General features: G+C 39.4%; 1 protein-coding gene across 1 annotated transcript in view; it reads left to right on the forward strand.

The window, feature by feature from the left end:
- The first annotated feature begins 3693 nt into the window (after nucleotides 1-3693).
- The window catches only part of BUB1B (BUB1 mitotic checkpoint serine/threonine kinase B), a 51512-nt gene continuing 40357 nt past the window's right edge, over nucleotides 3694-14848 (forward strand). The window contains exons 1-4 of the mRNA XM_065940674.1: nucleotides 3694-3938; nucleotides 7009-7155; nucleotides 12119-12178; nucleotides 12566-12710. Of these exons, the coding sequence (XP_065796746.1) occupies nucleotides 3904-3938; nucleotides 7009-7155; nucleotides 12119-12178; nucleotides 12566-12710 (387 nt within the window). The 5' untranslated portion in view covers nucleotides 3694-3903. The remainder of the gene's footprint in view (nucleotides 3939-7008; nucleotides 7156-12118; nucleotides 12179-12565; nucleotides 12711-14848) is intronic.

The following is a 14848-nucleotide window of genomic DNA, read 5'->3' on the forward strand; positions in this document are numbered from 1 at the left end:
GCCATCCCAGTTGTTGTCCACCTAGCATGGCATCACTACCTCCTTGAATAAGGATGGACCAGTATGAAATTCATTCTTCAGGTCTCAATGCTATGGAGCCACCTGAACATGAATAATGAAAATTCCACTGGCTCTTTTATAGGATCTCCAGACCCAAGGTCATGGATTAACACATACAGTGCTTTGTGTGAATTAGAGAAAGGAGGTCCCTCTGGGCGTATTCCTTTTTAAAGTGCCTACTCTGAGTGAATGAAGCAGGAAAAAGCTTCTCCTTCTGTGCCTCGGGCCAGCCATTCTTGGGCATAGCATCATTTGGACAATTATATATGGGGGCCTGAATCAACCTCACTTTCAAAGCCTCCCCCAGCTCATCTGAGTGTTTTCCAGGGCTCTGGCGCTCACCAACCAGTCTATTCCCTGCTGGCACCACCCAGTATTGGCCATGCTTGTCCCCTCTTGCTCTAGCTCCTTGGCTGAAGGCCTCTACCTCTGAGACCACTGGAGGATATTTCCCCTCTGCTGGAGCCTGCAGCAGGGTGCTGATGTGGCTCCAGCACGGGGTCCGGGAATGGCCTCCCAGTGCTCTCAGAATGGCCAGAAATTGAGATGTTGGAGCTGGGCTGTGCCCTTGGCACATGGGCCTGAAGACAGTGCTGCTGGAGGCCAGCATCACACAGTATCAGTTTCTACAGCCTCTGCCTATCAGTCCTCTCTCTACAAAGCTGGGGTCCTTGGGGCCAGATCAAGAAGGGTCACTGCCCAAGACAGATATCAAGTGGCCCTCCCCATTCCAGTTCTCCTCAAGCCTATGGTTCCACCATTCTTCTTCCTCAAAAACAAACATAACTGCCTGCCAGGCACCCCATCCTTTTTTTTTTTTTTTTAATATCCAACATGTTGGAATAAGTGGAGGTTCCCACTCTTCATGATACGAGTTTCCTCCCCAAGAATTTGGCACCCAGAAGCTGAAGTTAATTAAACATAAACTTGGGTTGAAAGAATTCAACATAAATTAAGGTTGAATCCCTTAATTTAGAACTGAGATTTGTGGCACCCAGAGCACTAATCTAGAAGTAAGAGGCTGGCAGTATTCAGATCCTGTTCCATTCTTCCTGTCATCTTCATTGCCACTTACTTCCTTGAGGTTGGATCACTTCCTGTATAAATTGAGTACAATGATGAATATTTGGCAACTCTCTAAATTCTCCAAGACCTTCCTGTAGGGTAAAACTCTGGTCGGGCTAATTCCAGATCAAAACAGCCTGCTTTTGCACTTCTTATTGATGACATAGCTTGTATCTTACCTGGTATCTTAATGGCCCTGCCATATGAATGCTTCTGTTCTTAGCTTGTGATGCATTCTGACCTTTTAGCTCTTTTCTGCCAGATGCAGAAAAGTTGATAACTGGTATCTTCTTGTTCACTATATGCATTTTTTGCATATATCAATGTGGAAATTCAGGGTCAGGCAATTTCCAGTGATTTGAGAAGATCCATGAAAAGTAGGGTAGTTCTTCCGAAAAGCAGAAGTAGAGTCCAGAAAGAAATTTTCATGGAATTGGAGAGAAATCCAGCTCCTAGGAGAGTTCCCCAATACCTTGTCACAACAGCTACTGTGAGATGCAACTAGGCAGCAGTCAGTAGCTGCCAGCCCTTGGGTTAATGCATCTTCTCACCCTTCCTCCTGACAACACAAAGATGGTTTGGATTATTATGCGTCCTCCTCATTGGTTCTTCTACCTCAGGACAACTCATCACTGGTAAATACAAGATGCAACCACTGCTCTGATTGGCTGATCTGTTGCTGGGGTAAAGGGCAGCATGGTGATGCTGCTTTGCCAGATGTGGTTTCCTTCGGGTCCTGAACACACACACCCCCATTCAGTCTCTCTTGACCTTCCTCCCATCCTCAGAAAGTCCCTCTTTCCTCCTGTGGTTGCACAGTAAACAAGCAGTTTGTCCAGGGTTCCCTGGAGACCCAGAGGTTTTCATCTTTGCAGTGTTTAGCCTGCTAAGGTAGGATTTTGTATAACTGAAGAAGGCAAAGTTGGGGAATATCAGTCTTTGACAATCAAGAACACACACATCCCCCCATGCCCAAGCAAGAGATTGTAGATTTTCTGATAACTAAACTAAACTAAACTGCCACTGATGCAGATAGGTATGACTTTGCACATAAATGTGTGAAAGTGAGAGGCTTGCTAGTCCCCAACTCCTACCACTTGCCACTGAACCTGAAATTCCATCATTAAGATTTATTCTGCTATGAATTTTCTCCCCCTGGGACCTACTGTTAAAATACAAACAGCCAAACTCTGTTCTGAAAGATGTGTGGAAAAGTTTCTTTTTGGTCAAATAAGTCTAGAGATGCCAACATATTTTAGCATCCCCTGTGGTAGGCAGAATAACGGTCCCCAAAGATGAGCATGTCCTAATCCATGGAACCTGTGAATATGTCACCTTATGTGGCAAAAGAAACTTGGCAGATGTGATTAAAGTTTAGGACCTTGACACAGAAAGGTCATCCTGGATAGTATGAATGGGTCTGATATAAATACATGAGTCCTTCAAAGCAGAGAGATTTTCCTGACTATGATCAGAGAAAGAGATGTGGTGACAGATACTGGGTCAGGGAGAGTGATGCTGCTGGCTTTGAAGGTGGAGGAAAGGGGCCACAAGCTAGGGAATACTGGTGAATGTCTCTAAAAACTAAAAAACAGGAAACAAATTCTCCTGAAGGGCCTCCAGAAACACAGTCCTGCCAACACTTGTTTAGTGTGAGACTTGAGTCAAATTTCTGACTTACCAAATTGTAAGGTAATAAATTTGTGATGTTTTAAGCTGCTAAGTTTATGGAAGTTTGTTAGAGAGCATTAGAAGACAGAATATACTCCCTCTCTCAGAGATTCATGAGTGTGAATTAGCTATTAAAGGCTCCAGGGAATCTTTCAGGACTGCTGTGCAGCTAGGCTTGTTCAAAATCCCTGCTCCCCAGCCACATCTGAGCTTACCATGGTTTCTTCCTCAAGAAATCAGAACTGGGACTAAAGAGTGTTGGTAGAGGTTGGTCTGCTGAAGGGGAAAAGAGGCAAAACCTCCGGAGTTGTAGCATGGCTCCGCTGTAGCATATATTTTCTGCCTGGGACTGCAGCAGAGAAGCAAGGTGGTGTCATTATCACTTTACAGATGAGTTAAAACTGAAGGTCAGAGAGAATATGTCACTTGCCTAAGGTTGCACATTTGGTACGATTTCGACAGAATTAGATTCTAGCTTTCTTCCATTCAAGTGCGGTGCAGGACACAGCTGGGTCAGAGCCGCTTAAGAACTCTGGACACTTGGGGCAGACAGCAGAGGGTGGTCATAGCCTGGCCAGCCAGTCCAAAAATCAGGTCAAGCGCAAGCACTCAGAGATATCTCACTATGCTCATTATATCAGAGAATTCTGGTGCTTAAAATGTTCCTCGCTTGGTTCAAAGATTAGCTCTAGAGCCTGGACGCAGAAAGCACCTGTAGAGAATTTACACCTGCTGAATTTACACCCGCTAAGCCTGCGGCACCTGGACAGCCACAGTCCTCGGAAACTACCACTCCCACTATGCACCGCGACAGCGTTAACTAAACCCGGGATAAACTACAAGTCCCAGCATTCCTTGGGCGCGAGCGCGGAGGAGCGGAGGGGCGTAGCACGTTGTCCGCGCGGGACCGTTAAATTTGAAACTTGGCGGCTGGGCGTGAGAGCTTGAGGTGGCTGGTTCGTGAGAAAATCGGGTGCGTGCTTTTTCGGGGAGCACCCTCCGGTCGCTTCAGTACCTCGAAGGGCAGGTTGCAGAAGGAGGCCCAGGCGGTCTGAGGCCCTGAAGAAAGGCCCGCGGGAGAACGAGGCCCTGAGCCGGGAATGCAGGATGGCGGCGATGCAGAGGGAAAGGGGTGCTCTGAGGTAGGCCGGGAGTTGGGCCTGCGAGCTCCTAGGGCGCCTGGCGGTGAAGAGGCTCCGCTCAGAGCAGTCCAGGAGAAGAGCAGGCCCGACCGAATCGTCCTCCCTGCTGGAATTGGACACGAGGAGTGGAGGTGAAGGCACAGGGTTAGCACCGACCTCGGTGGGCTGAGGGCGCGTGAGAATCCTGCTGCATTCAGGTGCAAAGCCAAGGAGGCTGTGGGACCCCGGGGGTCCAAAGGGCTTGGAATCTGTGGTCTGTGTTTGTATCTCAGCCCAGCCATTCGCTAACTCGGTGACTTTGGATACGTCTTTAAATGGAAGATTTAAACGCTATTAACGCTACTTACCATTCCGAGTTCTGGGAGAATTCAGAGTATTTGTAAAGTAACTGCCTCCAAATAAGTGCTTAGCACATGATAGGTGTTGTCTTTAAGTTAGTAGCTTAGTTAGAAATCTAAAAAGCCCTTCTCCGCATGCTTGCTGTTCTTATTTATCCATATAGAAGCTCTTCTGGATTGAGATTCTATGTTCGTTTTCATTACGGGGTACACGGTACTTAGGGGCTTCCCAGGTGGCACAGTGATAAAGAATCTGCATGCCAATACAAGAGACACTAGAGAGACTAGAGTTCGATCCCTGTGTTGGGAAGATCCTCTGAAGCAACAAATGGCAGCTCCAGTATTCTTGCCTGGAAAATTCCATGGACAGAGGCTACACTCCATAAGGTCACAGAGAATCAGACACCACTGAGCACTACCACCACACAGTACTTAGATAAGTGTCATTTCACGAGCTCTTTAATTCATGCAAAAGATAGATATACTTTTTATTTTATATTGGAGTATAGCCGATTAGCACTGTTGTGATAGTTTTAGGTGGACAGCAAAAGGACTCAGCCATACATGTATCCATTCTCCCCTAAACTCCCCTCCTATCCAGAGTGCCACCTAACATTGAGCAGAGTTCCCTGAGCAATAGGATAGGACCTTGTTGGTTATCCATTTTAAATATAACGATGTCATGTGAGATATATTTATTAACCCCCTACAAAGTACTAGGTGTAACAAAAACACAAAAATCCCTATCCTTATGAAGCCTAAGTTATGGGTGGGATGAGGGTAGGGAAAACAAAAATAAACTAAAAGGTAGATAGTGGTTGGTACAAAACCAGCAAAACTGGGAAGAAGGAGGGTTGGTGCAATTTTTTATAGTTTTGAACAGAGAGCCTCACTGAAAATGTGTCATTGGGTCAAGACTGAAAGGAAACTCAAGACTTAGTCATGCATTGATCTGGGGGGAAGTACAAAGGCTGGAGGGTGAGAGCTGGGGGAGGCAGGGGCACTGGCTGAGTAATTGGAACAGAATGAACCAGAGAATAAGAGGAAATGAAGTAAAAAAAAAGGTGAAGATGCAGGCATTGTAAGAACTTGGCTTTTACTTTGTAGTTGAAAGTTATTGGAAGGTTCTGAGCAAAAGAAAGACCTGATCTGACATGGGTTTAAACAGGATCACTTTGGCTGCAGTATCGAAAAGACTAAAGGCAGAAAAGGATGGACGCAGAGAGACCAGTTTAGAGGTTATTGAAATAGTCCAGGCAAGAGAAGATGGTGGCTTGAGCCAGGCTGAAAACAGTGGAGATGCTGAGAAGAAGGTTCATTTCTGGATATGTTCTGGAGGTGGAACCAACAGGACTTGCTGGATGACTGGGGGGTGTCAGGGGGGTGTCTAGGTTGGCATTAAGATTTTGACTTGAGAGCTGGATAAATGAAATTGCCATTTATTTGAGATGAGGGAAGAAGCAGGTCTTTGAGGAGGCAAGAGGAGGAGGAGGGAAAGAGGAAGCAATCCCAGCTCAATTTTGGACATTTAACAGATATTCTAATTGCTATTTTAAGAGAAGAAATCTAGAAACCTCAATAAATATTTATTCAGTGCTTACTACTGTTAGATCATGAGAATAGAAAAAATAAATGACATGGCCCTTTATTTACACAAAATAGTTAAAAAGATACGAGTAGTTACAACTTACATTATTAATCACTTATAGTTTGTTTTCCTGAAAGGAGTTTTCAGCTCTCATCTAGACTGAGTTCACACAAAACTTTAACTTTATTTTTGAAGAATAGTGTCTGCCTGTCTGTCTCTATTTTACAGAAAAGGCAATGGCACCCCACTCCAGTCCTCTTGCCTGGAAAATCCCATGGAGGGAGGAGCCTGGTAGGCTACAGTCCATGGGGTCGCTATAGTTGGACACAACTGAGTGACTTCACTTTCACTTTTCACTTTCATGCATTGGAGAAGGAAATGGCAACCCACTCTAGTATTCTTGTCTGAAGAATCCCAGGGACAGAGGAGCCTGATGGGCTGACGTCTGTGGGGTCGCACAGAGTTGGACACGACTGATGCGACTTAGCATCAGCAGCAAGTCTCTATTTTAAACACAGAAATAGCGTCTCTTAGCCAGAAGTAAGCTTCTCTTCGAGGATTGTAGAGTTCTGAAGTTCAGAGTATATACCTTTTGTGGTGATTACCTCCAAAAAGCTTTTCCGGATTCCCGCGATAGAATTAATAAAATTGGAGAAGCCATTTATGACCAGTAAACTGTATTTTTGTCTGCTTTTACTCTGGGCTACCTATGTATATAAACTTCAGTTTTAAGTAATCAGTTGAAACATGGGGTTAGTCTGCTAAACACTTTGTTAATTTTAAATTAAACAAGGTGATGCATTCAGTGATAGACATCAATCTGATTTTTGTCTACTTTGCCAAATTTATAATATTTTTTCCCTTTTTTCTTCTGTCATAAACTTTCTTCTTAGAATATTGCTTACAAAACTGTAGCCATGGTCTCTCTTCCATTAGGTCATACTGCAGCCCTGAACTTGGAAACCAGGTCACAGATAGGCTCAGAAGGTTAGGAGTATAATATTAATAACACAACTAATGTGCCAGCCCACTGTATTCAACTCAAAGATCATGAATTATCACTTTTCTGAAAACATTTACGATAATCCAGTGTTATAACAATTCAGTGTTAATATGAGATTTACTTTTGTTTCTCTCTTCACAGTGAAGTCATGTCCTTGGAGGGAGATGAATGGGAGCTGAGTAAAGAAAATGTCCAACCTTTAAGGCAGGGGCGGATCATGTCCACACTTCAGGGAGCGCTGGCACAGCAGGACTCTGCCTGTAACTCTGCTCTTCAGCAACAAAAAAGGTGTGTGGGGTGGTTGGAGCTCCACCAGTCATCATTCATCCCCAGCTGTGGTGATTACTGTGGGTGTGGACCCATGCAGGATGGCATAAGGAGTACTAAACTACTCTTCAAAAACTGGTAGTCTGAGAATCTGTTCCCCTCTTGCTTTCTCATCACACAACAGCTATTTAAAGATCCCCTCAAGTGCACTTAAGAACAAGAGCTATAGGATTTCATTTCACTGTGAAGCAGCCAAACTCTTGTATCAATAGAAATATTTCTCATACAGGGGGAACCGATAAGTAAAGCAAGTATCATATTATAGTATTTACCAAAAGAATTATGTCATTCTGAATCCTGAAACAGAATTAACTCTTTGAGACTAATCTATTAATGAAATTGCTTCTTTGTATTCTGAATACTAAGGGAGAGTGCATCTGTTTATCCTTTGTCTGTGCTCAATTATTAATGTTCTAGGAAAGTATTTTTGAGTATGTGTGCAAAAGAAACAGTGGTCTCCAAAGAAAATATAAGACTTGGAGAAACTGAATTTAAGGGACTCAGGGTAATGAAAAGCTGAAAAATACCACTATATTGTTCAATATAGTGAACAATAAAACTTGCTCTCCTTTGAAAAATGTTTTGATAAATACACTTTTTTCAAAAAGGTAAAGTATTGGTTTCTACCTGCTGTCTCATGACCAAAAAATTCCTGTATTATCAGCAAATTATCATAATTTTGATCTAATGTAATGAATACCCTTGATCATTTCTTTGAATCTTTAAAAGCACTGGATTTTATGGTTTTGTTTCACAGATGGTGTGCTATTCTTAAATCTTTTTGATGACATTCTGTGACATTGTACTAGTTTTTCCACTTCACTAACTACTCTTCCTTTTTGCTTCTTGGCTTCCTACTTCATTTTACCTAAGTTTCTGTTCTTTGCCCTCTGTTCTCATTCCATATTCAAATTTTCCAGCGTTATTTAACTACTGTTTACATCTCTTACTTGCCTTCTAAATGTCTTTTTTTATCTACTTGTAACATATGATTAGATAAATATTTCACTCGTGTATGAGATACTGAATCTCTTCCCTCATGTAGGACCTTCCTTTTTCTACTCCATTTTGATTAATGGTATGAATTAATCTGAATGATCTTACCTCACTGCTCTCTCATACTCATTGATTTAGTTGATTGCTAGGGATTGGTGATTTTTTTTTAAAGATCTATTTATTATTATTTTAAACTTTTGACTGTGCTAAGTCTTTGTTGCTGTGTGCAGGCTTTCTCTCGTTGTGGTGAGCAGGGACTGCTTTCGTTGCAGTGTGCAGGCTTCTCGTTGAGGTGGCTTCTCTGGTTGAGCACAAGCTCCAGGCTCATGGGCTTCAGTAGTTGTGACTCTCAGTCTCAGCAGTTGTGGCACAAGGGCTTAGTTGCTTCAAGGCATGTGGGCTTTTCCCAGAGCAGGGATCGAACTTGTGTCCCCTGCGCTGGCAAGCAGATTCTTAACCACTGGACTACCAGAGAAGCCCCTGGTTTTTTTTAAGTATAATTTGCATGCAGTGAATGGCTCAGATTTTTAAATATGCTTAGGCGATTTTGATATACATTTCAAGACAGAACATTTTTATTACCTCAGAAGGTTCTCTCCTGTACCTTCCCAATCAATCTTCCTCTCCTTCATGAAGAAACCAGTGATCACATTTTTATCACCATAGGTTAGTTTTGTTTATTTTACTCTTTTATATAAATGGAATCATACAGTACTTTCAATATGTTTTTTAGGCATTTCCATGTTGCATGTATTAGTGGATTGTTCCTTTTTTTTTTTTTTTTGTTACCGAGTAGTATTTCACTTGTTTATCCATTTATCAAATGATGGACAAATGAATTCTTTCCAGTTATCTGTTTTGTGGGTAAAGCTGTATTTACATTCCTGAGTAAGATCTTTTTTGGACATAGATTTTCTTTTCTCTTGCAATAGCATTGCTAGGTCATAGAATAAGTGTTTGTTTTCCAAAGAGGTTGTAACATTTTACATTCCTATGAGCCACATATTAGAATCCATTTGCTCCAGATCCATTCCCATATTTAGTGTGGTCATTTTTTTTTTTTTTTCATTTTAGCCATTCTGGTGGATGTATAATAGTATCTCATGATGGTTTTACTTCCCATCTCCCAGGTGACTACTGAAGTGAGCGCTTATTTACTTGTTTATTGGCCATTTATATATCTTCTTTTGTGATGCGTTTGTTCAGATATTTTGCCTTATTTTACAATTGGAAGATTCCCCTGGAGGAGGGCGTGGCAACCCACTCCAGTGTTCTTGCCTGAAGAATCCCCATGAACAGAGGAGCCTGGTGGTCTACAGTCCATGGGATCACAAAGAGTTGAACATGACTGAGCATCTAAGCATACACATAGTCGGATTGCAAGAGTTCTTTATGTAGTATACAAGTCCCTTATCAAATAGACGTTTTAAAATATTTTCTCCCAGTTCATGGCTATCTATTTTCTTGGTGGTATTTTTTGACAAGCAGAAGTTTTTAATTTTGAAGTCTGATTAATTAGTGTTTTTCTTTTAGTACCTTTTGTATCTCCTCTAGGAAATCTTTGCCTGCCTAAAAGTTCCTGTTTTTGAAAAAAGGAAAAAATCCTGTGATTTTTTTTTTTTCCTCCCTAGTAGATATGTTTTAGCTTTTATGTTTAAGTCTGTGATTCATCTTAAATTTATCCTTGTGCATGGTGTGAGGTTAGAATAAAAGATCTTATTCCTTCATCCCTACCCTCATATGCCTATCTAGTTGTTCTGCCTTCATTTGTTGAAGAGAGTTTTTTGTCTCTCCCCATTAAATTGCTTTGGAGCTTTTGTCAAAAATCATTTGGTTGTGTATGTGTGGGTCATTTCCGGACTCTATTCTGTTCCATTGATCTAACTGCCTACCTTTTCATCAGTTGTATGTTGTCTTGATTAGCTTTGTATAATAAGACTTGAAGTCAGGTAGAATAAATTCTTCAACTTGTTCTTTTTCAAAATTGTTTCAGCTATTATTGGTCTTTTGCTTTTCCAAATTTTAAAATCATTGTGTCAGTTTGTGAGACTGCTAGGATTTGAATTGGATTGCATTGAACCCATAGATAAATTTGGAGGTTTGCTGATTTTTACCAGTAGTGTCTTGATTTTTCTTTTTTTATTATCTCATACTTAAATCACCATTTTAGTCACACAATTGTGGCCCCTTTTCTAATATCTCCTATTATACTGTTGTTATCAAACAGGGTTCTTGGATTCTTTAATCAATAGAAATTGATAAGAGGCCAGACAAGACATTCAAGCAAGGCTTTACTGGGACTAGAGCTGCAGGGAGCAAAAACAAGTAACAGGTTCCCTTGCTTGCTTCCTGAACACGGGCTACCTGGTTCCCTCAAGGGAGTCGGGGTAGGGGCGGGTTCAAGGTTTGGGCCTGAGGGGTGGCTTGGGTGATCTACCCACCCCCTTGGTTTTGCTGTATTCAGGGGTCATACTGCAGTATCCTGCTTTTGCTCTGGGCACCTTAGAAGTAGCAGTTGGATTTTTGGTCTTTTTGTATCTTGTTCAAAATTTGTTCCAACTGCTCATGTACACAGTTATTTTTTAGTCCCTTATAGTTTCTTTATATTCTGTTGCTCCAGAAAACATTTGTCCAGGTGCAAGCACTGTAGCCAAGGGTCCCAGGTCCCAGCCTTTTTCAGTGTTACCTGATTAATCTTTTTGAAATCTTTACTTACCATATTGAAGATACTCTGCAATTAAAGAACCACTACTGGCTTGAACAGGCAGAATCCAAGCTCTTTAAATTTGCATTTAAAGCATTCTCTTACTTCTCCAGATATCTCCATTTATTCCCAATACTGACTTTATGTTATAGCTTAATTTTCTCTAGATAAGTTCTCTGACTTTGACAACTTTACTCAATACTGATTTCCTTCTCTCTTGGAAAATTCTTTTTTTCTTTGAAATCTTATGTTTCCTTCAGAGTCCCACCTTCTAGGACTGCTTCTATAACACCTCCTGTTGACATCATGAAGCCTTTACTATCAATTCTTGGCAATTATAAAATACAGCTCTGTATTGTTAGTTGACTTTTCATTTATGTACTGTCTTTCTTATTAGAGCTTAAAGGTCTTTTGTGTCAGGGACTATTCTTATTCATTATGTTAAACATAATCCCTTATACAGTTATTACTGATAAATTGTTTGTTTAAATTGTGGTTTATTACATAACACTTCCCCTCTATTCTGACTGGTCAATCTTTAACTTCATCTTACCCCTCTGCCTTTGTAAGCGCTTTATAAAGTCATATTTCACACTTTGTCTGAAACATTCCTCCAATTTTTATATGGTATAATTCTTCTTTGACTAATGTTATCCATGAAATTTTTCTTTAAGAATCTTATTTCTGTATATATTTTTATGTGTGTGTGTGTATATTTAGCTTCTTCAGTACTATCATATGCATATAAAGGTAATGGATGTCATTTATTGGGTACTTAACTACTTACTTTGTCTAAACACTTTACACTTAAGACTAATTAACCTAATAAGATAGATCATATTATTATCCCCATTTTACAGATGAGGTAACTGAAAGCAGAGTTTAAATAGCTTTTCTAATGTCACTCAGCTAGTGATTAGTGGAGCTGCACTGGAACCTTGGGAGTCTTGTTCCAGAGCTTTAAATGCTGTGTAATACTTCTTTTCTATAAGTTGTCTTGAAATTTCTCCATATTTTATCTCTCCAGTTGTTATCAGAATCCTGATAAATAGACAGAATCCTGATTATTTCTATTTTTTCTTTTTGTTTAACAAGCCCTCAAACTCCAGTACAGTTATCTAGATTGATATTAAATACTTAATAATGAATAAAAATAAAGGTGACACTTGTTCATTTGGCTCTTATTACTCTTGCTTATGCTAACATTTTCTGTTTAAATTTCAGGGCATTTGAATCTGAAATTCGATTTTATGCTGGAAATGACCCTCTGGATGTTTGGGATAGGTGAGTCTTTTTTATTTCACAGGGCAATAGAAACTTAATAGATGGAGTTCTTATAGCTGTGCTTCTCAAATTAGGTTGTGTGAAGCAGTGTGTTAGAGTAGAGGGTACTGTTTATGAGACACAAAGAAGCAAAATAATCATAGTGTATCTTCCTGAGGTGTGACTATGAGCTATACCCATCTGCCACCATCCTCATTATTTCTCACAGGTACGTATTAGCAATATTTAGAAAAGTTTGAGAGATACAGGTTTAGGACATGTCACTGAAAACCTCTAAATAAACATTGTCAACATATTAGATATTTCTGCTTTGAAAAGTCCAAAATGGATCTTGGAACAAGACATGTTAAACTTGAAAAATAATTCATTTCCTCTCTTCCCATTCAGATATATTAACTGGACAGAGCAAAACTATCCTCAGGGCGGGAAGGAAAGCAATATGTCAACGTTATTAGAAAGAGCTGTAGAAGCACTACAAGGAGAAAAACGATATTATAATGATCCTCGATTTCTTAGTCTCTGGCTTAAGCTGGTAAGTCTTTCTGAAGTGCCATCTGAGTTTAAAATATTAATTTAAGAGATTTTTCTCTATAGGCATCTTACATATCCAAAAACTGAACTGTTCAGTAGATACTAAACATTCCATAAATACTCGATATTTGTTAAATTGTTTCCATCTAGAGATGCATTTTGCTATAATTTTTTTAACCCATTAAAAGTGATCATAAGGCCTGTGTATCTCTCTGTAGGAATGGGTTATTTATTGATTTTAATCATCATTAGGCCGTGCAGCTGTACTTGGGGAGGACATATAGGAACCAGCCCATGGTAGTAGTATGATTGTTTGGGAAAAGCTTTTGTAGGTGATTCTGCTGTTCCTTTCTTCCATTTTTTGAATCGTTACCATAAAAAAAAGTGTTGTTTATATTTTATCTGTCTTTCGGTTTTTTTCACTTAGTATGTTGCTATAATTAAAACTATTGACCTGACCACTTTGTACTGTCTTACTTGACATGTAGTTCTTTTAAGAACACTTTTGAGGATTTTTTATGAAAACATCTCCTTTATGAAAATGACGGCCAGAGTTTCTTAGACATTAGCTCTTTTCTTTTATCCTAAAAGAGATTAGAAAAAAGCAACTGGGGACTTCCTGGTGGTCCAGTGGTTAAGAATGCAGGGGACACAGTTTCGATCCTTGGCTGGAGAACCAAGATCCCACATGCCATGGGGCAGCAAAGCCCACACATGACAACTACTGAGCCTGCACACCACAACTAGAGAGAAGCCCGCATCTCAAAAAAAGATCTCACCTAACCCAACTAAGACCTGATGCAGCCAAAAATAAATAAATAAATAATTTTTTTAAAAAAGGGAAAAAAGGCAAGTGATATTTAGAATAGAAGTTTAGGTGATAGAATTAGATATTGGATAAAAACTTTAATAAAATATATAAAAAATTAAAAATAAGTAGTCAAGTAATTCTAAATAATAGACTATTTTCAACAATCATTGTAATATGATGAAATACCAACACTGGAAATTAATAACTTTTCTGGCTAAAATATATCTCTATATTTCTGGCTAAAATATAATCAAATAATTATTAATATAGTTAAATGAATCTTGAAGACATATTATCTTGATTTCTGCAGGTCATTTTACATATCTTGGCATCCTTATGTAAGTTGGTGACATTACCTTTAGGGATAGAAGTTATGGGAATTTATAAGAAAGGGTGGCATACAAAGAATGCTAAACAGATTTGTTGGTATGGAGACTGTGGTTCCTGATGGTGTACTAATAGATTTTGTTGTTCTTTCTATTTTATATAATATTCTTATATGTGACTTGTTAGAAGATTGAACTAAATAAACCTCTAAAGCTACATTTAATCCCAGGTTTCTATGATTATATTTAGTTGGAGCTATTAAAAGTAATAATTGGAATAATTTCTCTTTTCATTTGTGTTAACCCAATGTTTGTAGTGAAGACCAATGGTTATCATAGAGTAAAAAGCATAATTAAACCAATGCTTCTGAAAGAATGATCTTAGATTGTTCAAGGTAAGTACAAAAATTGAGAGTAAGCATTTAGAAATTTTATTGAAAGTTTAACATTGACACATCTATGGGCATCATTTTTCTAGTAGCTTCTATTTTTATTGTATTTTTTTAAAATATCAGTCAACAATGCAATGGAAACTTTTAGACACACATGCCTAAAACTGTCCTCTTCACCACAGGTAATTGGAGAAGGACTGGTCTAGATAACCCTCAAATTCAAATTATTAGCCCTAGAGTGATCAGCAGTAATCTAAACTTTGTACCTGGGAAACAGGTGCATATTAAATTATTTTGCTCTCTTTCTTAGTGAAGAGGAGTAAAGATGGGTTCCTCACACTACTCTTTTGCTTTGCAGAAAGTTTTCTCCAGTCATTTTATAAAGGATAACTATAATCTAGCTAAGGAAAAGTTTGTTCTTAGAAAATATCCAGTATTTTTAGTTAAAAGTTTAAAGTGCTTTTAATTTGGCTTTTTAAGAGTTACCAGAAAGATATATTTAACTTTTGAATCGATTAATCTAACCATCTTATCCTTTTATTTATGTTATTTCTTAAGTGATCTTATTCAGCACTCTGGAATAATCCAAACTGTATTCACTGCCCCATGC

Source organism: Muntiacus reevesi, chromosome 7 (genome assembly GCF_963930625.1).
Source record: "Muntiacus reevesi chromosome 7, mMunRee1.1, whole genome shotgun sequence".
Taxonomy (NCBI): Eukaryota; Metazoa; Chordata; class Mammalia; order Artiodactyla; family Cervidae; genus Muntiacus; species Muntiacus reevesi.